At 42.1% G+C, this 26048-nt stretch overlaps 1 protein-coding gene across 2 annotated transcripts in view; it reads right to left on the bottom strand.

The window, feature by feature from the left end:
• CNTNAP2 (contactin associated protein 2) overlaps window positions 1-26048 on the bottom strand; it is a 2323962-nt gene that overhangs the window by 291488 nt on the left and 2006426 nt on the right. For both annotated transcript variants that reach the window (XM_063641685.1, XM_063641684.1), the window contains exon 16: window positions 16666-16836. In XM_063641685.1, the coding sequence (XP_063497755.1) occupies window positions 16666-16836 (171 nt within the window). The remainder of the gene's footprint in view (window positions 1-16665; window positions 16837-26048) is intronic.

The following is a 26048-nucleotide window of genomic DNA, read 5'->3' as shown; positions in this document are numbered from 1 at the left end:
GCAAAGATTGGTGACTTTATAAGCAACTCTATTCTGTTACTTTAACAACTATTTAATCAGAAAGATCACTTTATCAAAATATTATTTTATTTAATACAATTTTATTTAAATACAGAAAATTAGAGGGCATTTAAAACTAGATTGAAATATTCCTCCTTATTTCTTCCCTGTTTTTAGAAACTTGAGAAGTTTTTTTTAAAAAGAGAGTGGTCAAACTTTACCATAAAATAATTTTGAACAAGATATAAGTTCTTTTTTCCTGTTAAAAATGGCTAAAAACAAGGGCATGCTATTTTTCAAAGTAAAATCCTCACAGGTCTGAAGTGCCAGCATGTTCTGATGTTTAAACTAATGTATACAGGAACCGGAATGCAGGATGAGCATAATTCAGTCTTATAATTACACTCGACAGATATACACTGCTTCTATTATTCATTGGCTCTGGTTGCACTTACCCAGAAAGACTCTGTAGAATACTAAATATCAACCACTCTTCATAAAAAGTCATTTGGCATTCGCATCAGTTCTCATCAGAGGAATCAAACTCAGAGATGCAGAAAACCAAATTTGATCATTTTAACACCATCCGCAAAGGCAAGCAAAATGAGTAATTTCCGACAATGCCTGAGGTCCAGCCAGCTTTCATTTGTCAAACTCTTAACAGATAGGTGGTGGGTCATTTCTCTAGAGAGAGGTATCTTTGAAGTGGTCCTTGGGCTTCAACTTTATTCCTTTCAATCGCTTCCATGTTGCATGGTCTTCCTCCCCCACCTGCATTTGCCTATGCTGAAAATGCCCTTATCTCATTTTTGCCTGTCATCCTTCAATGCAAGTCAAATGCTACATCTCCTGGAAACTTACCTTGGTGTCTTTAGATTAAAGTTTACTCCTTTTTGGTGTCATAGTACCTGTGAGAGAGACCACTAACTGTTCATGGAAGGTTTCTTTCCCCTTTTTCATCATCGCCCCTGCAAAGCTGCTACCCAGCTAGTAGCTGCCTTCCTGGTCCCTGTACATCCAGGTGGAGACATGTGACTAGCTCTTACCAAAGGGAGGAGGGCAAGGAATGTGTTCACTCTGGTTCAGTGTGGTCAAGAAGAGAGAATACTTCTCCATCTTCCCTTTCTCTCTTTGCCAACTAGACTTCCCGGGCTCTAGAAGGTGGTGGAACCACAGAGAAAAGGAGTCTGAACCTCTAAATCACTGTGTGGAAGGTCTTCATGGACCAGAGCATAGTATGCGTATTATTATTATTATTACTTTACTTGAGACAGATTCTCATTCTGTCGCCCAGGCTGGAGTGCAGTGGCATGATCTCAGCTCACTGCAACCTCCACCTCCCAGGTTCAAACGATTCTTCTGCCTCAGCCTCCTGAGTAGGTAAGATTACAGGCACCCACCACCATGCCCAGCTAATTTTTGTATTTTAAGTAGAGGCAGGGTTTCACCATGTTGGCCAGGCTGGTCTCGATCTCCTGGCCTCAGGCGATCTGCCTGCCTCAGCCTTCCAAAGTGCTGGACTACAGGCATGAGCCACCGTGACCAAGCATAGCATGCATATTAGACTGTCATGTGGCTGCAGAAACCTGGGGTTTTATTGGGTATAGCAGCTTATCTTATTTTTAAAGAAGATTATATGATGTTCCTAACTCTCTTAGGACCTTATCACATTTTTTTCATTTATTTGTATGATTGAAAAAACAGATGAGAGGATGTTCATCAGGAATGAAGGGATAATTGTGGTGTAATGGTTTTACTCTATTTTCAATACCCAACTGTGTCAGAACATTGTAATATTTAAAAATATATAGGCCATAATATTATATTTGAATGAATTAGGGGGATTCTCTAGTTCATAGAAGTTTTAGAGTGGAGAGAAGTGGCTGGAAGCCACGTGGGAGCCCTTTAAACAAATGCTCCTGTGAATGTTGGAGATGTTCCCTTTACTAACCCACCGAAATGTGGTTCCCAACAAGAGGAGAGGCAGGACCATGATTTGACTATCAAAAAGGCAAATAAAAACTTTCCCTATGGAGAAGTTTGTCATGCTCAAGCTTGACCTTCAGAAATACAAGAAACAATTCTTTCTGTACTTCAACATTTCTATTCTACATCTCATGGCCTCCAGAAGCCGGGACCCAGATCTCCACCTGTCCTGTGTAGCTTGAATCAACACTCAACTACAGCAACAGCAGAGTTTTTATGGTTAGCTATGGAATATGAGTGCTATATACAGTGCGGTGTGTACATTAAAATACATTTCAGGTTCTGAACAACTAGATCAGAAACTTCTAGAACACAAGCCCCTTGTAAATTGAGAAGTACCTAAACTAAAAAAAAAAAGAAAAAAAATTAAAGGTAAAACAGCAATACAAAAGAAATAGAAATGTCTTTTTTAAGAGAACACATTTTTACTGTGACCCCACTTCTGTATAAGATTTCATGTAAGTCTTTACGTTTCCCCATTTCTCCTCAAGGTTCCTACTTGATTGCTATTAAAAATTGTCTTGTAATTTCAGCAAAATGCATCTCGAGAAAGATAACTCCCTGAAAATTTTCATTTATAACAAACTTTCTATTGCTCGTTGCTTTAAAACATGTTTTAAAATTTTTATAGATTGAGGGGATATGAGTACAAATTAACAAACTTTGTATAAATTTTCCAGTTGACATCCAAATGGCCAGTGTTTTCTTACATGGTTTTGATTTCAGTGTTTGATAGCTTATAGAAACCTAGCACTTGTTTTACTTATAGTTGTCTTTGGCCTTTTGAGACAGACTTTGGTTCCGAGCTTTTTCAAGTAATCTATCCCAGTCCCTCACTATATTTAAATGAAGCTCTACTCCCTGATTTATTGTATCTACTTTTGTTTTTTTAAAGCCAGCTTTGGATTAATTGGTCCCAAGTGTCATCCTTAGTTGAATCAATTCTCCAGCATTAGCAACACACACTGACTGTTAACTCTTTTCTTGAAGCATTTGTTTTTATAAAAATATCAAGCCTATGGAGATACTGTTAGCTCCTAGAATGGCAGATGGAAAGTCTCTAACCTTATTATAATTTAAACTTTTCATATATATTTCTGCTTTTCTCATAAATCCATGTGTTCATTATCCAGCAATAATAGCATAGTCTTTCTTCCGTCTGTCTCGGAATGTGTGAATTCAAGCTTCTTTGATTTCTTCTCTTAGAGGGTCTGTTGTCTTACAGATGGTCATAGGCAGGCCAATTCTAGTTGTTGGTCTTTTTGACACTTTAATAGGCCATCTTTTAGAAGGAAAAGGTTTCATGAACTACCACATACAGGAAATAATATGGAAAGTGTTGGCAGGGCGAGGTGGCTCATGCCTGTAATCCCAGCACTTTGGTAGGTCAAAGCGGGCAGATCATGAGGTCAGGAGATTGAGACCATCCTGGCCAACACAGTGAAAACCTGTCTCTACTAAAAATACAAAAAATTAGCCAGGCGTGGTGGCATGAGCCTGTAGTCCCAGCTACTCGGGAGGCCGAGGCAGAAGAATTGCTTGAACATGAGAGGCGGAGGTTGTGGTGAGCTGAGATTGCACCACTGCACTCTGGCCTGGGCAACAGAGAGAGACTCTCTCGAAAAAAAAAAAGAAAGAAAAGAAAAGAAAAAAGAAAACGTTAGAATTCAAGAGAGTGAGATAGAAGAAAAACTACATCAAAAAATTTTAATGAAACTTCAGTATGTCTTTGGAGTAATGATAAACTACTCCATTCAGACAAATGCTATGTGAAGATGCTGACTAATGAGGATGCCTGCTACTTTCCAGGCAATGCACCTAATGAATTGTCTTGTAAAAATTTTGGTATTTTTGGGGAAATGAAGACTTCTGTCTTATTTTTTATATTATAAATCAAGATGCAAAAATGATAAACAAATATTTTGTGTTGGCAGGATTTCAATGAAGGGGAAGCAATTCCAGAACAGGCAGACACATAGTCAGTCTTAGGAAACTGTAGTGGTGTCCAGTGAATATCAGTAGCTGGACATAGCTGAAGCTCTGGCACATGGTGCTGGTGGGTGAGGGGCAAAGCTTGTCATGGAGTGGGGGAAAATAACTTAAAAATTAAGTTAAGCCGTAAATCACTTACCAAGCTTGGGATTGTACTTTGTCTTATAAGGCACAGGGGAAATCATGGTGGTCTGTAAGCAAAGGAGTAACTGGACCAGAACTATAGAAATTTGGCCTCACTAGGGAGGGTGGTTATCAGGATAGAGGGACTGGAGTGAGGGAGTCAAATTATGAGCCTGTCTGAATCCAGAATCCAGGGATTTCAACTAGCAAAGCCATCCTGGGAGGTAGAGACGTTTGGGATGATTTCATTATCTTCACATCTATGTTCCAGCTGCCTTTTATGACTAGTTGGAATTGATGCCTTCTGTGGCATTGTTCTGGTATGATGGCTTACAGGAAGAATAGCATTGCTTTATATTAAAACTGCAGTGTTCTATCAAGATAAAACAGTCTTTCCCCTATGGGGAGGTTAGTAAAACTTTAAATAGGACATTGAGTTTTCTAATTTGAATAATGAATAAGATGGCCATGACATTAACTAAGTGGGAGCACAGAAGGGGGCTTTTGGGTGAAAATGATGGATTTCAGTTTTGATATGTTGAGCTTGAGGTATCATGGGCCATTCTGGTGGCTCCTTAGTTAGCATTTACAATTAGGTGGCAATAATGTTAGGAGATCTCCTGACTAGATTTGGTGAAAGCATATATGCTGACTGGAATTAGTGGAAGCAGATGTGTTTTATTGTGGCACATCCCTCCCTCCATCATCCTTAGGAGAACTGAGAACCCTGGCATGAAAAGTTAAGGTGCTGCTTGGCTGTGAGTTCACTTAGGTTGGGAGGTGGTAAGCCACACTGGATGCTGATGGTCTCCGGCAGGTTTGCCGAATTGTTAACGGTAGCCGAGACCGTAAATACCATCTCGTTCAATCTTCTTGTTTTACAAGTGGATGTGATAAAGTCTGGAGAGGTTCAAGGACTGGTCTACGGTCAGTCAGCTTAGAATCCTGGTCTCTCTCAGTCTAGTTGAAAAATTGAGTGTTTTATTAACTTTTTTGTCATTCAAGATTTTCTCAGAGCAGAGTTTTTCTCTTTTTCTACTTTTCTATTCAACCGTAATTTATACACGGTAAAATGTGCATATCTTAATGCACAGCTGGATACATTTTAGCATATGCAATCATTCCTTGCATTAAGATAAAGAATATTTCTACCACCCAGAAAGTTCCTTTGCACACCCTCCTAGTCAACATCAGCTATCCCCAGGAATAGTTACTCTTCTGGCTTCTCTGCAGTAATCTATGTGGATTACTTCGGTTTATTTTCAAGCATCGCATGAAAGAAATCAGGACTGTCATGCTGTCATGTATGTACAATGTAATGTCTTTGAGGAAATCCTGTCTCTGATGTTTACTTTCTTTTTATTGTCCTAAAATGCCCTTGACTATGTAATCAAGCTGGAGTTTAATAGGGAGAGTCTAAGGACACCAGATCTCTAGTGAGGTCTTGGGGAGCCTATGTCCCAGACTTCAGCTGGTTTCCAAAGCAGAAGTTGAGTCCCAGCCGAGGGACAAGCAATCTCTTTGGGTGTGACTGGAAGTAGCCTGCCCTTGGTTACTTGGAATCCAGGATCTGGGCCCAAGGCAAAGGAATTCTTATTTTTTTTTTTGAGACAGAGTCTTGCTCAATCGCCCAGGCTGGAGTGCAGTGGCGCAATCTCAGCTCACTGCAAGCTCCACCTCCCGGGTTCACGCCATTCTCCTGCCTCAGCCTCCCGAGTAGCTGGGATTACAGGTGCCCACCACATCGCCCAGCTAAGTTTTTGTATTTTTAGTAGACATGGGGTTTCACCATGTTAGCCAGAATGGTCTCTATCTCCTGACCTCGTGATCCTCCCGCCTTCGTCCTCCCAAAGTGCTGGGATTACAGGCGTGAGCCACCATGCCCGGCCAAGGCAAAGGAATTCTTACCAAGAAGGCAGTTGTAACTTTAAAAGGAAGAATCCTTCCTGGTACCAGGAAGTGCCAACAGAGCGAGCTCACAATCTCCACGATGGGGAGGAAAGGCGATGTGGAGAAACTGGGGTTATGTGGCACCCATAGGAGCTGCCATGTGAGAGGGCTGGTCAGGAGGCCTGGGTGGTCTTCCAAAGCCACCTCTGAAGTGTGGTGGGAAAGAGGCAGAACCCTAGAATATGTAGAGAGATGTCACTCTGTCTGCCCAGCTTAGGAGGTATTCCTAATCTTCTCTGGAAATTTCCAGATCGGGACATGAGTGGACCAGTAAACTCTAACCTGAAATATTTTTATATCTAGAAGCCATTCTATTCTAAAATCCATCCTCATAACTCTAGGATACCTCTACTGTACGTTCAAATAACTGTCCCTTCAGTGTAATTGGCAAAGAAATCTGGATAAATTTAATCCAAATTGATTTACCAATTATTTATATATCTTTTAGTATTTATTAAGAACAGAAAGCTATTATATGAAAAGCTTTAATATAGCACAAATTTCGTCTTTAGTTTACATTTCCAAACTTCTTTTTGGTCTATAATTCAAATCAAAGGTTTAAATCGAGAAGTTAGAGAATTTCTTTTAAATCACAAGTGTTGTTATTAAATATTCAGGTCTTCAAATTTTATTTTTGGGGAGAGAATAGTTTTTTTCTTACGTATAGTAATGACCAAGTCAGAGTCATTTTTCAGATTCCAAACGTTGAATATAAATTGAAACCATAATTAGACTTGCAAAGTAGTAGAAACACTAAAATTCTTCCTAAATCCATGTTGATAACCCAAGTTGGCTTGGATAATTAAAAAGAAAAATCCAGAGGCCCAGCATGGTGGCTGATGATTGTAATCCCAGCATTTTGGGAGGCTGAGGCGGGTGGATCACTTGAGTCCAGGGTTCGAGACCAGCCTAGGCAATATGGCGAAACCCCGTCTCCACAAAAAATACAAAAATTAACCAAGTGTGGTGGTGTGCACCTGTGGTACCAGGTACTGGGGAGGCTGAGGTGGGAGGATCACTTAAGTCTAGAAGGTGGAGGTTGCAGTGAGTCAAGATTGCACTACTGCACCCCACTCCAGCCTGGGCAACAGCGAGACCCTACCTCTAAATAAATAAATATAATATATGTATGAAAAATCCAGGTACTAACACCTGATTTATACTAATAAAAAACACAATATTTTTTAAAACATCCTAAATAACACCCCAACAGCACAACAGCCAAGTTAAGTGGAATTAGACATTCTTCACATCTACAAGAGTGAAACTGTTTAAAAATAAAAAGTTGTTCCAATTTTGAAATATTGGAAGATAAATTGCCATTAGTTGACTTCTTCTGACTCATCAGTTTCTGTAAACTGCAGAATATTTTCTTCTGACTTTCTTGAGCATGTATATTGCAGAAGGCTGCATCTTGAAAATGAAAGTTTTTCCTCATATTATTTCCTAAGATTAGTAGGACATTAGGCCACTGCCTCCACATTTTTGTGGAGATATGTCTGCTAAATGCAAGTATTCCCTCCAAGTTATCCTGATACCTGAAAAAGCTCCAACTTGAGCAACATGGAAGCTTATGTGAAAGTATTACAACAGTTTCTGGTTGCTTTTCCTGAATGTTACCTACTCAGTGAGCTTTTCCTTCAAAATTTCCCTCCAAAAATCCCCTTCACAAATGTCCTCTAAAATCTTATTTAATTATTTATTTATTTATTTATTTATTTATTTATTTATTTATTTTGAGATAGGGTCTCACTCTGTCGCCTGGGCTGGAGTGCAGTGGTACAATCTCGGCCTCCTGGATTCAAGTGATTCTTGTGCCTCAGCCTCCCGAGTAGCTGGGATTACAGGGGTGTGCCACCACACCCGGCTAATTTTTGTATTTTTAGTGGAAATGGGGTTTCACCGTGTTGGCCATGCTGGTCTCGAACTCCTGAGCTCAAGCAATCTGCCCACCTTGGCCTCCCAAAGTGCTGGGATTATAGGCATGAGCCACCATGCCCAGCCTAAAATCTCTTTTGAATTGTTAAACAAAAATAAAGACTCTATGGTCACTATTTGTTATATTATTAAACACTTTCAAACACTTCCTTCCTCTGACTGCAGTCCACCCTAAGGGGACCCTAACTTACAACCCTTAGAATTGTAACCCCTTTTCCGAGTGGCCCATATCTTGGGGCCAGGCGAACAGTTGGCCTATTCTTCCCTTCTCCGTACTTCTTCCACACTATGGCTCCAGAATCTTCAAACGGCTTCGCGTCCACCTATGACTCATCCTTTCCCCGTTCATATTGTGGTCATTGTTTGAACCCCAGTACAGTAAAGTTTGGGTCATGGATTCTCTGTCCATTTCACCTCTTGTCTTCACCACTGATGACCTCAACAGTGACATAGGTGACCAACCAGCACCACTCTGGCCTCCCAGTGCCCTGACTTTCTCTGCAGCCTTTTGATACAACCTACAAAATTCCATTTCAATTTTCATTCTTCTTATCACCCAAACTGCTTTCCTGTGAAATCGTGAGTTCCAAAATTTCACCAACCATGACCTGTCCTTCCACCTTTCCACATATTATTCCTTGTCTATATTTGGATCACCAGCACCTCAGTCGTGGTGATCTTCTCCGCCTAGATTTTCTGGGGCTCTCCATTAAGACTAGCACCTCATTCATTCATTTCATTCATTCAACAAATGCTTATTCAGTTCCTACCACGTGCTAGGCATTGTGGTGGCCCTGGAGATAAAATGGTAACTAATGTTCCGTAACCCTCGCAGCATGGGTGTATGACGGAGCCACACCTTTTTGATGTGTTCATGACATCTATGATGCTGTGCTTTTTTCCTTTGGCATTCTAAGGGTGAAACTTCCTTTTCCATTTGTTTTGTGGCTCTTTTAAAATGTTAGCATCTTCAAGGAAACTTTTCTCCTTTTTTAGTCAGAAGTAAATGTCGCCTCATCTAAGTAACCACAGCATACTGCTCGTACCTCTAATATTATCCTATCCAAAATATTGTTTTATAGGCTGGCTGTAGGTGTTGGCTTACGCCTATAATCCCAGTTCTTTGGGAGGTGGAGGCAGGCAGATCACTTGAGGTCAGGAGTTCGAGACCAGCCTGGCCAACATGATGAAACTCTGTCTCTACTAAAAATATAAAAAATTAGCCAGGCGTAGTGGCACACATCTGTGATCCCAGCTACTTGGGAGGCTGAGGCAGGAAAATCACTTGAACACGGGAGGCAGAGGTTGCAGTGAGCCAAGATTGTGCCACTTCACTCTAGCCCAGCTGGCAGAGTGAGTGAGAATCTGTCCAAATAAAAAACTATATATATATATACACACACATAGTTTTATAATAACAGAGATTACTAGTCTCAAATAAAGAAAATGTGGTACATATACACCATGGAATACTACACAGCCATAAATAAGAATAAGATAATGTCCTTTGCAGCAACATAGATGAAGCTGGGGGTCATTATCCTAAGTGAACTAACACAGGAACAGAAAACCAAATATTGCATATTCTCATCTATAAGTGGAAGCTAAACAGTGAGTAAGCATGGATCCGAGTACTGAGGGTGGAGGGCGGGGGGAGGGAGAGGATGGAAAAACTACCTATCAGGTACTATGCTTATTACTTGGGTGACAAAATAATCTGTACATCAAACCCCTGTGACATGTAATTTACCAATATAACAAACCTGCACATGTAACCCTGAATCTAAAAGAGAGACAGACAGAGAAAGAGAGAGAGAGAGAGAGAGATTAAGATTACTAGTCTTTCCCACTAGATGGTGTGTGCCTCTGGGATGGGGCCATGTCTTCTTCTTATGTTCATTTTAGGTACACACATAGCAGGTATTCAATAAATACTAGATGAATATTTAGATGACCATATGTTTAGAATCGGATCTGAGACTTGTCCCCAAATCTTCACTGCCTGTGTCATACTTCACACTCTAACAATACAAAATGCTTGCAGTTTCCCAAACGCCCATCACACTCCCATTCCTGTTTTTGTTCACATTGCCTCTTCCTCCTAGAATTCTTTTCCCCATTCCTTTAACTTTTTTGCCTGATTTTTATGACCCAATTGAAGCATTCCCTCATCTTCCCCTTCATTCCCAGGATAGGTCACATACCTCTCCACCGAATGTTCATAATACTTTGCGCCTATCACTGTAATTTACTTATTTTAATGATTAAAAGCACCATATCTGGATTCGGCAGTGTCAACTATATGCTCCCATTTCCTTAGCTGTAAAATGTGTATAAAACTTGCTGTGTAACCTAAAAAAGTTAATAACCTACAAAAGCTTTAGAACAGGGCCTGGCACTTGGAAAGCTCTCAGTGAAATTATGTATCCACACTGTCACTAACGTGTTTGTCTCCTTCACTGGGAGGTGGGTGCTGGGTTCTCCTGTTTCCACCTCAGGGTCTCCAGCACCTCCCAGCACCAGCAGTGGGGCAGGTGCTCAGTAGGTGGTGGCCCGAGGTTGGGACCCTGGTTATGACGGCCCTCTCAGTCAGAAAAAGGATCCAGAGCAGTCAAGCTAATCCCTTAGGGGTAACTGAAAAAATACATGGACAGATCCACGGTTGTTAGTGATGAAGAAGACTTTACAGTCTGGGTTTTCTGATATCTGCTCCATAATTTTTTTTTAGCAGTATCTCTTTGCCATCTCAAAAATACTAACAAACAAACAAACACGCAACAACAACAACAAAATTTCTGATTTGGAAAGGCACTTCCTAGTGGGTGGTTCATGCTGTTCTCTTTACTTCCACCTCTTCCCCTCACCCCTGTGAGGTGTTGCGATGCTGGGTCTACCTCACACCCACAACCATGGGGACCTTGCTCCTTCAGCCAGTCCCTTTATCTCCTGTATCTCCAATCCCCTTTCTGTACCATATTTTTCTCCTTCATCTGTATGAATGCTCAAGTCTCTACCATCCTCAAACAAGAATAAACAAAACCACCCTCCCTTGATCTCCAAATCTACTTCCACTCACCCTAGTGATACCTGACTTTTTGACAGTGACCTGTACATGTTAAATCTGATGGTCACTTTATGTCCTTGTTTTAGCGACCTCTCAGCAATATCTAACACTCCTTTTTTCTTCTTGAAATGTCTTTTTCATTTGGTTTCTGGGTACCACTGTCTTCCTACTTCTGTTAGTTTTCTACAAACTAGTTTTCTTCCTTCTATTCCTTGAATGTGGTTTTCTCTCTTTCTTTTCTTTCTTTCTTTCCTTTCTTTTTCTTTCTTCTTTCTTTTCTCTCTCTTTTCTTTTCTTCTTTCTTTTCTCTTTTCTTTTCTTTTTCTCTCTCTCTTTTCTCTCTCTCTTTCTTTCCCCTCCCTCCCTTTCTTCCTCCCTCCCTCCCTCCCTTCCGTGGGGTCTCACTCTGTCACTCAGGCTATGGGGTGCAGTTGTGTGATTGTAGCTCACTGCTGCCTCAAATTCTTGGACTCAAGGGATCCCCCTGCCTCAGCCTCTGGGCAGGAGGCTAAGGGACTACAGGTGCAGGCAACCATGCCTGGCTAATGTTTTATTTTTATTTTTGTAGAGATAGGATTTCATCATGTTGCCCGGGCTGGTCTTGAACTTTTGGGCTCAAGTGATCCTCCCCCTTCAGCAGCCCAAAGTGCTGGGATGACAGGTGTGAGCCACTGCGCCCAGCTGGTTGTCTTTCTTGCGCATCTTGCTTCATCTCTCTACACATTTGTTTTGGGCAATCTCATCCATGCTGAGGGTACTGAATGCTTATTTCCTGATCCTCTAAGTGATGATGACTCCCACACTGAGTTTCTGAGACCTCTCTGCTGGGTTCTGGACTTGTCCATTCAGCATCCTCTAGATGTGTCCACTTGACTAGATCCTCCTCTAGCCCACAGAGACTCAGTCTCAAAATATCCAGAATGCAGTTTGTATTTTGCTCTTGAATGTCAAACTCCTTCATGAAAGGTGCCCCACTCACACAACATCAAAACCAGAAACATCGGTTTCATTCTAGGATCTTCCCGTCCACTTAACCCTGACGAGTATTTGTTGAATGTCTGTGGAATCTATCTGTTAAGGATCTTTCTTTTTTCTTTTTTTTTGAGACGTAGTCTCGCTCTGTCACCCAGGCTGGAGTGCAGTGGTGCGATCTCGGCTCATGGAAGGATCTTTCATATCTACAGTGCTTCATCACTGTCTTCCTCTCTTTCTGTGCATTCTGCCTCTGTCTTAACAGAGGATCCCATGGCCGCTTGTCTGGCTTCCAGTCTTTTCTCTGGTGAATGCAAACCTGATCAAGTTATGCCCTGGCTCTCCATAGCCTTCAGGGTCAGGTTGAGCCAGATGCTCTCCCTGGCAGAGTGCATTGCATGCTCATCCCTGCCCCGCCTTGCTATTGCTGGCCCCTGCCCCTCCCCACTGCACCTGTCCCCTCCTGGGTCCTTCGGTTCAGTCCCTGACACCTTCGTTCATTTGATGTCATCCTGAAACTTCCTTTTTTCCCTGGCTCCTGTTCTTCCCCCACTTCTTCACCTTGCTGGCTTCTACTTATCCATCAAATTTAATTAAAGCATTCCATCCCTGGGAGGTGCTCCTTGTCACGCCAGTCAGGTTTAAACATTCCCCTCAGTGCTCCCGGCCTCTTTCTTGATATCTGTTCTGTGAGGCAGTGTGCCTTAAGGTTAGCAGCAATGACTTTGGGACAGACACAAAATGTTTGGGGTCAAACACCAGCTCTGCCACTTCCTGGCTGTATGACCTTGGCCAGACAACTTGATCACCCTGTGCCTCAGTTTCCTCGTTTGTAAAATGGAGATGTGAATAGTAGTATGCATTTCACAGGGTGGTTAGGAGTGTGAGATGATTCACATAAAACGCCTGGAACGAGGCCTGAAAGTCTGAATGAAGCTGAGCTATTTTTGTTATTATCATAACTCGAGTTACTTGCCTGCTTTCTAAAACAAAGATCTTGAAGGGAAAGAAATCACCCTTGATTTGACTAAATTCCCTCAGCACTAGCACTGTACCTGGCACATAGTAGATACTCAGTAAATACTCATTGAATGAATGAATATATATGAATAGTAAATACATGAAGTATGGGGTTAAAATGTTATCATTAAAGCATGCTAATGAGTGAGATTGCCCTAATTTTATCTCCGTGTTTTTCTACTTGTGCATAAGATGTTGATGGTATCTCATTAACTTATTGTACACTGACTCACTGTTTTCTGAGTCAAGAATCTTCCACTCTTGACAGAAGGGCACAATGTAATTAATTAACAGAACTGTCATTCTGGAAAGCAATACGTAGTCATGAACTGTGACCAAATTCCTTTGAGACACGCTTAGAGAAACAAAATGTGAATTCCTATCAGAAAGAGATCAGAAGGCCTAACAATCTAAAAGGGAAAAGCATAGAGACAGTTCTAAAGAGTTTAACTTCAGAATCAATGTTTCCTGAGGCCCCTCTGGTAGCCCACCACTGTTGTGAAAACAATTAGGTTTGCAGAGTGATTCCTCACACAGGGAAGCGGGCTTGAGAGAATTCTCTACCCAATGTCTCAGGAATCCTGACAGCGAAGTGTTTGACTGAAAAAGTGTGATCAGTGGCCGGGCGCAGTGGCTCACGCCTGTAATACCAGGGCTTTGGGAGGCCGAGGCGGGTAGATCACGAGGTCAGGAGTTTAAGACCAGCCTGGCCAAGATGGTGAAAGCCCGTCTCTACTAAAAATACAAAAGTTAGCCAGGCGCGGTGGTGGGCGCCTGTAATCCCAGCTACTCAGGAGGCTGAGGCAGGAGAATCGCTTGAACCTGGTGGGTGGAGGTTGCAGTGAGCCAGGATGACACCACTGCACTCCAGCTTGGGCAACAAAGTGAGACTCTGTCTCAAAAAAAAAAAAAAAAAAAAAAGAGTGTGATTGATGAGACAGTGACAGCAACAAGCCTCCATCATGGCCATTTTTTTCTCCATGTTCTTTATGAAAGCACCACTTTTTGTTTGCTTTGTAGTTTTTCTTAAATACAGAAGTCTGCCTCCCTCTCCATGAGGCTCCTTTGAACCCTGATGGAGATGACATATAATGATGGGCATCTAATATGTGACATTTTGAGGATCGTGAAAAGGTCTTTCCACCCTTGCTGGTTATTAGTAGATACAGGTGGCTCTGAGGAAAGATCAGAGGCTCGAACCTGTGTCTTGAATGTTTCACATGTTTTTGCCCAGAGTAAAGGATACAGTGAAAGTAAAGGTATTTGACAAAAGCAGTCTGTAATTCAACCTGGGCCACATGGTTTTCATATTGCGGAAAGACCTGGAAAACTCTGAAGACAGCTCTAAAGATTTTTTATAATTAGAAATTAGTGGCCAGGTGCAGTGGCTCACGCCTGTAATCCCAGCACTTTGGGAGGTCAAGGCAGGCACATTGCCTGAGCCCAGGGGTTTGAGACCAGCCTGGCTGATGTGGCGAGACCCCGCAATGACAAAAAGCACAAAAACTAGCCAGGTGTGGTGCCACACACCTGTAGTCCCAGCTACTTGGGAGGCTGAGGTGGGAGGATCACCTGAGCCTGGGAATTCGAGGCTGCAGTGAACCATGTTTTCACCATTGCACTCTAGCCTGGGTGACAGAGCGAGACCCTGTCTCAAAGAAAAGAAAAAAGAAGAAGAAATTAGAGAAATTCTTTGGTGCTGAGGGCAGAGTAGAAACACCTGCTCTCCCTCTATCTGGTTTGTGTTACTTCCCACCCAGGCATGGCTTTACAAAACATGAAGACATAAAATAAAGATGGGGGAATCCAAGCACTTTTATAGAAACTTACAGAACCACTCAAATATAGAACTGGCAATTTTCTTTTGTGGCCATAAAATCTTTCTAAAATTTGATCCAACTTATGTAGAAGTCAGAAAATAGTTTGATTCAGTTAGTTAATTTTAACTAAGGGAAGCAAGAATCCCCTTTCAATTATTCTTATCCGTAATTCAGTAAAGGGGGGATTTTAATTAATTAGTTAATTTTAATTCTAGGACCAGGACAGCCTTAGTCTCCCTTTCAATCAGACCTGGCTCAAATCAGATCTGCCATGGGCATCCTCGGAAGATGATAATTACAATAACTACTAGACACCGAAATAAATGCTTTATGAGTATCTAAATTCTATTCTCATCACAACCCCACAAATTAACATTTCCTTTTGATAAATCAGAAAATTAGGATTCAAAGAGATTGAGCAATTTACCTGATGGTGTGGAATTGAACCTAAGAAGCTACTGTGAATCCAACAGCATTTCAGCAGAAATGGGAAATGGATTTGGGATCATTCTCAGACCAGACCCAGGAACATAAGCACTCAGTTAAAGGGGACAGCCTTGGGGAAGGGAGGCTTTTTTTTTTTGAGACGGAATCTCGCTCTGTTGCCCAGGCTTGAGTGCAGTGGCGTGATCTAGGCTCACTGCAAGCTCCACCTCCCGGGTTTACTTACGCCATTCTCCTGCCTCAGCCTCCCAAGTAGCTGGGACTACAGGCTCCTGCCACCACACCTGGCTAATTTTTTTTTTTTTTTTTGTATTTTTAGTAGAGACGGGGTTTCACTGTGTTAGCCAGGATTGTCTCGATCTCCTGACCTTGTGATCCACCCAAATCAGCCTCCCAAAGTGCTGGGATTACAGGCGTGAGCCACCGTGCCTGGCTGGAAGGGAGACTTTTTGATATGCTTGAGTGTAAGGCTGAGGTTTTGTAAAGGTACAGGGGACACAGCCTGGCCTCGTCCTTGTGGTTGATCTCCCTAACTCTCACAGCCAATGGAGTTCAACATTTGCAAATAATCAACTGGCCTAGAAGTCAGGGGATTGTAACTTCCTAAAGCTGAATTGGGGCCCTGATGTTTAAAGGATCCAGGTAGGGCAAGCATTGCGCTTCTCAAGTCTTGTGCAGCAAACCCCCACCTTCCACCGACGGAGCTCCCCAAGCCTAAACGCCCCCTTAGGGTGTTTGCTCCAAGGCCAGCTGAGCTGAGCTAAGCAGCATCCTCTCTTGCTCTGCCTCTTGTTGTCTCTGTATCTTTGGCTAAGTACATGACATCCAGAACTCACTTGCAGAGGGTGGGCAGGTGTGGGTCCTCTGTAGGAAACCTGCAGACTCTGTGTCATGGAGTCGCCCAGTCCTGTGGTCTCCGTGGCCTCCTGAACTCACACGGATGTCACTAGTTATCATTCCGGTCTTCCTTGACATGATTTTCCTCACTTCCTGCTCCTCAGGTCAATGCACACACCCCTCACCTATTTTTGATCCTGTCTCTTTGGAAAACAGCCACACAAGACATGAAGCTGTAGATAAACATTCCCCTCCCACATTCTCAGGGCAGTGTGTTCTCTCTCGCCTTCTTGACTGACTGCTTGAGAATCTGGATGTGCCTGCTTCCCTGAGAGCATCGCAAGGACAGGGACTGAGGTTGGAGCCCAAACTCAGGCTTGTGTGTCCACCTCTAGTCCTGCTCCTGGAACAAAGGAAACCTTCCATGTTTGAATCAAAAGGACTTCCACAATCAGGACCCGGACCACCCTGAGGTGACGAAAGTGGCTCCCCGTGAGTTGACAAGCAACTTATACTCACACTTCAGCTCCAGCTTGATGAAATCTTCCTTTCCCATATTTTCAAGAAACACTCCCCAGGGCGTTAATGTTTTGAAGTAGAAGGAAATGTCAGCGCTAGTTTCCCCTTGGAAAGTAGAGAAGTGCAGGTAGGAGGATGGGTTTGGGAAAGAGGCAGCATTCCAATAATTCCCTGTGGGAAGAAGACAAAAACATCAGGTTAACTCACACCCTGATCAGCCTAGTCATGTAACAGATACCCATTTCTTGAGTTTAATAAGTACCATTAGCAATAGTTGTTATTTTCTCTCATCCTGTTGAACAACATGGGACCAAATCCCCACAAATAGATTTTTGACTTTCCAAAAGTTATATGTGTGTTTATATAATATTCATTTACATATAAAGATATTTAAAACATTAATATAATCTATATAAAATTAAATATTAATATAGAATTTCTATAAATTGTACAATAAAATATTTTATAGTATTTATGATAAACAATACTTTATAATTATATAACAATAAAGATTGATACAGTTGAGGTTCCTACCAAGGAGTCCTATGGGACTCTAAGAAGTAAATGCCAATAGATGTAACAATTGGGAGAAGCCCCTGGGGTTACTGTGTGGGTGGGTGGGGGCTGTTTTGAACTCCTGCATAGGTACTGGTGGCTTTGGTCTGGGGCAAGCAGCATCTGAGATAGACCTCAGGATGACAAAATAAGAATAAAGTTTTTGGTATTTTGCTCTTGCTTTTCATCCACCTCTGCCTTGGAAGGGCCAGTGCCCAATCCTGCATTAACAGCCACCCAGACACCTGGTGCAGCTGCCTCAGGAATACAACTGACGGAGCCCGGAGGAGGTGAGGAGCCGCGAATGAGGCAGGAGTGACCAGACTAGGCGAGGGCAGTGTCCTCACCTCTCCTGCACCAAACTCTCAGAGGTGAGTTGCATTCTCTTCCCTTCCTACTTCCTCCTGGGGACTGCAGGTGAGGCTGTGGCCTGTGGGGTTGTTGTATGATATGGAGATGAGGCAATGAGCCCACCAAATGGCTCTCAGCCAGCCTCTATCCTTGAGCTCTTGGAGAAGATGCTATTGTACCAGCTGCCTCTCCCCACTCATTGCCTGACAGAGCAGCCAGTGTTTCCAGGAGTAAAGCAGCTCACACGATGCAATAAAAACACCAAACTGCGTTACTCAGATTCCATTAGGACAGAAGGACCAAGAATTTAATATGGGATCAAGAGTTGGCTCTCAAGTTCATCTTCAGGGGAGAAATTCCTTTTTAATGTGCACATTTCTGAGTACATTTACTATCACAGCTAAAGACGAAAATATATGGGCATGATTTAAAGCAGTTACTAAAGCCTCGAGCTCTAATACTAAACTCCAAATGTATGCTTTTTAAAAAACATGGTATTTGCTATATCTTTTCTCCAAAAGGCACAATGAATCAACTAAGTGCACTCCATTAATTTCTATTCATACACAAATGATATTTTTCCTTCCTTTTATGCAAATTATACACATATGCAATATTAAATTGAGCTACTATTTTCAAATAAAAGTTACTTTGTGTTGGTTCTGCCATGCTTAAGTCAGTTTTAAATTATGAAATATTCAAATACGGTCTTATTTAATTAATGCTGTTTGTTTTTGTTTTTAGAAATGTCTAGAATATAGCAACATCTAGATAAGTCCCAAGGCATGTTAAAAGATAAACTTAGGCATATTAAAATCTTAACATGTTTATTGGGACATTCAGTGATTTGTGAATCGGGCAGCACCAGAATTCAAGTTGTCTACTGGGATGCGGAGTTGGAGAGAGAGAAATGTGTTTGTGGATGCAAGACAAAGAAACCGTTTAATTGGTTAATGTGGAAAGTCTTTAGTTAGAGCTTAGGTGGTGGTTTCTGATGGCTGATAAGCTTAGTTTTGTTTCAGTATTTACATTGAAGAGGATTTGGCTTGCTTCCCTGGGTATCTAGGGCTCTGAAGCTGTCTCAGCCAATGGCATCCCTATTGATTATTGTCGCAGGTAATACATAAACAGGGAACTAGTGCAAAATATGTTTGTAAATATCTTACTTAGGGTAAAAACTGTTCTTAATGTGTTCCTACTCTTAGTGCAGTCTTAAGCTTTTTTTTTTTTTTTTTTTTTAGACAGAGTCTTGCTCTGTCGCCCAGGATGGAGTGTGCAGTGGCGCGATCTAGGCTCACTGCAACCTCCGCCACCCAGGTTCAAGCGATTCTCTTGTCTCAGCCTCCTGAGTAGCTGGGATTACAGGCATGCACCACCACGCCAGGCTAATTTTTGTATTTTTAGTAGAGACGGGGTTTCACCATATTGCTAAGGCTGGTCTCGAACTCCTGACCTCAGGTGATCCACCCGCATTGGCCTCCCAAAGTGCTGCGATTACAGGCATGAGCCACCATGCCTGGCCACTATTTTTTTTTTAAACAAAGTATAAAGTCACAGATTTCAGTGGGAGAAAATAGGCAAATAGGTTACTTTCTTCTTGGAGAGGAGAATATTATATGATGTAGTGTAGGCTACTGGTTACGGGAACAGAAAGGCGCTTTGCAAAGCTCAAGTTGCTAGTTATCAAGGGTAAGCCTTCCTCCCCCCTCAACATCTGGCTTACTACACAGCAAGAGGCGTTCAGGTGCACCTCTGTGAGAAAACCTAAATCAACGCTCTCGCTCATCAGAGTCCTGAAGCTGGGAGGGAATAAAGATGAGGCCCAGGGCCAGAAGGATTCAGCTCATCCTAATTGGGTGAGAGCCCTTTAAGGACCCCAGAGCCTGCAGAGATCAAAGTCCCCAGCCAGACTTCAGCCTTAAGCAAAGCAATTCTGTCTCTTTAGGCTATATCCCCAGGATACGAATGCAATTAACATTTTAAAATTTCAATCCAATCAAGTACCTTCTTATTTTCTGAGGTGGTGATGTATTAACAGAAGGGCAGTTGTCTCAAATGATTCTAGAAAAAGGAAAGCTAAAAGTAAAACATGTCAGTATTTATTTGAGGCCCGGCACTGGTTATTCAGACAGAAATATCCGCAGAGAGGGGAAAAGTAGTTCCATCAGTTATTCAAGTGTGATGAAATATCTCTATAGACCACAATTCCATTTATTCGAATTCTATGCTCACTAAGCAACTTCAATCTAATTTGATCTCTCGAATAGACTCATTCACAGGGAAGTCATGCCTTGTACAAATGGTTTTTCCTACTATCCTGGAAACATCTGGATTATCACATGATGCCCTTGGAGTTGTCAATTGTGAGTTATCTCAAATCTCTGAATGAGTTTATTAAATCCAGATTCTTCAGAAGCAACAGGGAGGACTCCACTCTGGATTCGACTGATGGTATCAAAGTAGGAATGCGGCTCAGGAGGTGCCGAGGGTGATCACTGGGGCTCAGGCAGATGATGTTAGAGCTTCTGTTTTTACTTATTTTAAAACTGTTATCCTTTAATATTGATTTTAGTTATACTTTATAATGTATACTATATAAATGCAGTGGCACATGGATGGAATTTATAAGTAAACATGCTCAATGGGATGTGGACTTAAAGGCTTTCAGTGAGTGGGGTACAAATAATAAATCATGGATGCCTCTGCTCCAGCCCATGGTAATCATCTCTGAGTCCTGTTCTGAGGAATCTGTTGCCCAATCTCTGGGATTTTTTTTATTATAACAAGATTATGTGAGTGCTTTTTCCAGTGCTTATAGCGCTTCTGGATGCAGAGAGTTATTATTGTTTGTTGATACTGCTCTCAACTGAGCATAGACTCCATGAAAGCTGGCACGAAAACATTTCCTCTCAGTAATCTTCAGCCTCAGAATATAGTCAGCACTCATAAATAATTATTCAATCAATAGATAAGTAACTCCTTGCCCCTCTTATTTATATCCATTTTCACTTCTTTTACAAAGTCCTCATGAGACAGAATGTTCTTTATGGTAACCTGGGTATTAAAGACGCTAAATAAATATGAATAAAAGCTAATGCTCCTTTAGCACCTACTGATAACTGGATACTGCTTCCACTAGCACACCATAATTCTCCTTATCCATGACTTTATTTCTATAACTCCCTATAGACTTCATTAAACAATGCCATGCATTTGCAAGACTGATGGTATCATAACCTTAAGGTTATTGAAATCACTACAATTTATACTTGCTACCAAGGTCAGTGCTATGGAGGTAAAGTGACAATGGGTGAGATTCACTATACGGCAAAGACAGTGCCAAAGGAGGTGGCAGGGACCAGGCCAGCACAGATAAGTGGAGGGGGCAAGGCTGGAAACTGAGAGGGAAGATGTGAAGATGTCAAACAGAACAGAAATTAGCGTCTGAGACTGGAAGGGTCAGTCAACAGTAACAGAATAATGAGGCAGGTAGAGAGGGACTGGAGACCCAGCCGAGGGCTGGAGTCAAAAGCTTTACAGAAAGATCGAGATGACACTGAAGGCTCTGCAAGCTTGAAGTGAGTCAGTCACATGAGCAGCTTTGTAACTACACGTTAGGCAAGGCCAGGGCTCATCACGTGTGGCAAGAGGAACCAGGAAGGTACCTCTAGCTAGTGCAGGAGCGGGGGGCTGAGCCTGCAAAGCAGGCTTGCTGGTCTCCATCATCACATCATTTTAAACCCCAATTAAGCATCAATAGAAAATGTACTATCATATCTTCACACAAATTTCATAGCAGCCACTTACTTTAATCCGACCAGTGATTATTTGGTATTGGATACGGTTTAAATCTGTGTTCCCACCCAAATCTCACGTCTAATTATAACCCCCAATGTTGTGGGGCCTGGTGGGAGGTGATTGGATCCTGGGGGCAGTTTCTCGTGAATAGTTTAGCACCATCGCCTTTGGTGCTGTCTTTGCGATAGCGAGTGAGTGCTTATGAGATGTGGTTGTTTAAAGTGTGCAGCACCTTCCCTTCTCTGTCTTGCTCCTGCTCCATCCACGGGGTATGTGTACATCCCCTTTGCCTTCTTCCATGACTGTAAGTTTCCTGAGGCCTCCCCAGAAGCGGAGCAGATGCCAGCATCATGCTTCCCGGACAGCCTGTGGAACTGTGAGCCAATTAAACCTCTTTTCTTTATAAATTACCCAGTCTCAGGTATTTTTTTTTACAGCAGTGCAAGAACAGACTAAGATAGTATGGGATTCCAACTTCAAACTTTCTGAGCATATTTTCTGAGGGACAGCATTTCATTTTAAACCTAATTTTTGTTTCTAACAAAGTATTACATGTACATAGTTATAAAGGTCTAGTGGTGTTAGGACTAAAGCAAAAAGAAGTTCCCTGCTTCCCACCCCCTCCTAATTCCTTAGAGACACCTTCTCACACTTTTAACTCTTGCAATTAAACAGCTGTATTTTTTTTTTTAAAAAAAAACCTCTGGAGCTACTTATTAATTTATACATTTTATAATATTCTCTACTGATTTTCCTGAATATAAGATGAGAATTTAGCACTTTTATAAGCCTGCTTCCCTAGCCCCTTTATGTTCTCCCTAAATAGCTAAATCACAGATTTTTGGTTATATTGAAATTCAAGCTTGGCATGGTGCCTCACACCTGTAATTGCAGTGACTGGGGAGGCTGATGTGGGAGGATTGCTTGAGGCCAGGTGTTCAAGACCAGCCTGGGCTGTGTCTTGAGTGAGATCCTGTCTCTGGAAAAAAAAAAAAAAAAACAGCTGTGTCTAATGGTGTAGTTCTAGCTACTTGGGAGGCTGAAGCAGGAGGATCCCTTGTGCTCAGTTCAAGGTTGCAGTGAATTGTGATCATGTCACTGCGTTTCAACCTGGGCAACAGTAAGACACTATCTCTATAATAATAATAATAATAAATTTAGCACAGTATTAATATTTTAGGACTATGTAATATTATTTAAGAGCCAAACAGTAAAATCTAATTGTATTTTCTTTAAATTATATTTTCTTGCATTTTGTTGTATGTAATTGTATTTTCTTGTATTTTTGTTTGTTGCAATTGTATTTTCTTGTATTTTGTTTCTTTAAAATCAATAATCATTTTTTTATTTGCTTATTTTTCTATGTATCTGCCATGAATTCTCTCCAGATTCTTTCACACAGCAGCAAAACTCTTCTCAAAAATTTTCCAGTATTGCACACATCAGGCCATCTGCAGTCACATTTTTGTCCTCTGGAGGCATCTTCTACGGCTCTCTTTCCTCTGTTCCCACCTGGACGGGTTCTTCTCAGGGTTACTGCACAGCCCTTGTCCTGGGACCTCCCTCTGCCATTAGTGCAGGGACTTCTTTTTGCCACACCTTGGTATTACATCCCCAAGTTTCAGGATCTCATGACATCCGCTTCCTAGGTCTACACTCTCATTTTCCTGAAACACATTCTCAGGTAGCTCCTTGAGAAAAGAGATACTCGAGGTTAACTTTCTAAACCCATGTTTTTCTGATGAGTCATTATTCTACTTTCACACTTAACTGAGAAACTCCAGAAGGAAAATTGTCAGGCTCTCAGGGCTGCTACTGGGAAAGCAACTGCTTTCTGTTTACGAAGCCTTATATGCAACCTACATTTTTCTCCTCTCTGGAAACTTTCAGGATCTTTTCTTTAACTCTTTTAATTGGAACTTCATGATTGCCTTGATAAAGATTTTTCTCCCATATCGGGTCTGAGACTTTAATAATTTCTCTGATCCCTTTTCTCAAACACCTATTTATGTTAGATTTTTTTTTTTCTGATTTTGTTCCTAATTTTGATCTTTTCCCTTTGTGTTCTGCTTCTTTGGACATTTCCTCAGCTTTATTTTCAATACTGCCATTGTGTTTTAATTTCAGCTATCATATTTTACATTTCCAAGTATGATTTCTCGTTCTCTGATAGTCCCCTTTTTCACAGTACCCCATTCTAATTTTTTCGGAGGCAATATCTCAATATCTTCTCTTGTCTGAGAATATTAATTTAACTATCAAACGTTTTCTTCTGCTTTCTCTGTTGCGTCTGTTTCTTCCCAGACCTCCTGCCACCCACCCCTACCCTGGATTGTGAGTTTGGGGGTCCCTTCTTTTATGACATCTCTGACATTACCCTACATGGTTGGTGACTCTCACCTGTCTGTTTATACTGAACAGTCAAGTACTAGACAGCTGAGTGCAATCTAGAGTGTGTGTGATTGGGATGGTGGTGGATTTGATGATTGGGCTTCATTATCGCATGGAGAGTCCCCTGTCCCATAGAAGGGACCCCGAATGTCAGTATCAGTGACTTGTTTTGGTCACTGAATGTTCAATATCTTGAGAGAAGAATCCTCTACTTTCCTCATGAGGAATATATGTCTGTTGGTCAGTGCTTGGGGAGCTGAGAGGAAGAAGGCTAAGGAGAGGGGTCAACATTATTAAGTCAATTTCCACATCTTTCCTCTGCTTTTATTAAGGAGCTTTACCCCCATTTTTTGGTGCCTGGTGTCTGGAGTGTGAACCCCCACTTCCTGCATGGGTAGAGCAGGACAGTTACTGGCAGGGTCAGAGCGGGGAGCTGGGGTGTGACTGACCCTCACATAGACGTTCCACCGTTTCTCTGGCTCTGAGCCTGGCCCTTGCTTGCCTCCAGTTCCTGGGCCTCTTGGAGCTCCGCGGCTTGCTTCCCACCTGCCTGTCAACAGCCTGGACTTACAGATTTTCCTTTACTGCCAGTAGTGAAGTAACTGAACTTGTGATGTGCTGAAGTTCTTTCGTGGAGAATGAAGAGAAGGAGGTAACAAACTGAGGTCACAGTCCACCTGTGGGTCCAGCAAGAGCCCTAGAAGCATTGGCGGGGGTGGTACTACCAGGAGGAGGTGGTGGGGGGTGGGAGGGATGACAGGAAGTGAGTCCCTGGGCTGCTCTGGGCTGTCACTTGGTGAAGCTTCCCTGCACTGTTTCCGTGTACAGGCTGAGGAATCCAACCTCCAGGTTCCCATTCTGGCTCTACCATCTCCACCTACTGGGCGATGTGAGGCAGATCGTTTGGCCTTTCTAAATCCTCATGTGTACAGTGGAATTGTGGCAGGCCAGGTCTTACTGTTGCAGGCCTCCATAACAACTGTTTCAGCACTGACTGAATGGGTAAGTTAAATATTAAAAGCTGAAAGAACCAGTGCCCTTATACGAAGGCTAGGATGTAACAAAAGCCCACCAAGAGTTTGCCTAGGCCTTTCCTGGGCCTTGAAGCATGACAAGATAATGAAGGAATTCTTAGCAGGGCCTGTTTAGGGTTAACAAGTTTTATTGGGGGTCTGAAGAAACTCCCCAGGCCTCCACAAACAAGTTTAATGGGGGTCTGAAGGAACTCCCCAAACCTCCGTGATTTAGCAGGAGACAAGACAAGGGTCATTAGCCCAGCATCTGAACCCATTTAGATTAAGTAAATTTACTGAGGCTCCAGAGGAAGGTCTTCAGGACTCAGATCTTAGTTATAAATTAAAAGAAGTGAGTCACTTATGTCTTTAGATAAATGCACACTTACTCATAGACATATAGCTTAGAAGATACATAAGCTCTGGAAAACCTTGTAAGTTTGAGTTGTTCTGGCGATAATTTCCAGGTGTTCTCTCTGTACCCAGTTACAGAAATAAAAACTCACGCCTGTAATCTCAGCACTTTGGGAGGCCAAGGTGGGCAGATCACCTGAGGTCGGGAGTTTGAAACCAGCCTGACCAACATGGAGAAACCCTGTTTCTACTAAAAATACAAAATTAGCCAGGCACGGTGGTGCATGCCTGTAATCCCAGCTACTTGGGAGACTGAGGCAGGAGAATCGCTTGAACCTGGGAGGCGGAGGTTGCGGTGAGCTGAGATCGCACCATTGTACTCCAGCCTGGGCAACAAGAGCGAAACTCCATCTCAAAAAAACAAAACGAAACAAAAAACCTCTCTTCTTTCCCAGTTCATCTGCATCTCGTTATTGGGTGGTGAGAATAAGCAGCTTGACCCTATTTGGTCCAGGAACAGAATAACAGTGGAACTTCTTTTATAGGGTATGGTGAGAATCTCAGGAGATAACCCATGAAATATACTTAGCAGAGTGCTAGGCACAAAACAAAAGATCAATAAATGTGATTACTTACTACTACACTGCTAGCCTTTGATTTCATTTACAGTCAGCCTGTGCAAGGGCTTGGCCAAGGAGTGGGGAAGGATGGAAGAGGAGCCTCTTTTCCTTCAGGGTGTGAACAGTAAGACGACAAACCCTGAGGCTTTTCCCCTGAGCCTGATTGACCACAGGTACTAATGCTTTTTTAGAAATCATAAATTGACAATGTATAATTGTATAAATTAATGGGGTACAAAGTGATGTTATGATTTATGAATATGAAGTGAAATAATTAAATCAAGTTACTTAACATATCCAT

The sequence above is a fragment of the Symphalangus syndactylus genome, chromosome 6 (assembly GCF_028878055.3).
Source record: "Symphalangus syndactylus isolate Jambi chromosome 6, NHGRI_mSymSyn1-v2.1_pri, whole genome shotgun sequence".
Taxonomy (NCBI): domain Eukaryota; kingdom Metazoa; phylum Chordata; class Mammalia; order Primates; family Hylobatidae; genus Symphalangus; species Symphalangus syndactylus.
The sequence above is the reverse complement of the archived record's forward strand: the minus strand, read 5'-3'. Positions and strand labels throughout refer to the sequence as shown.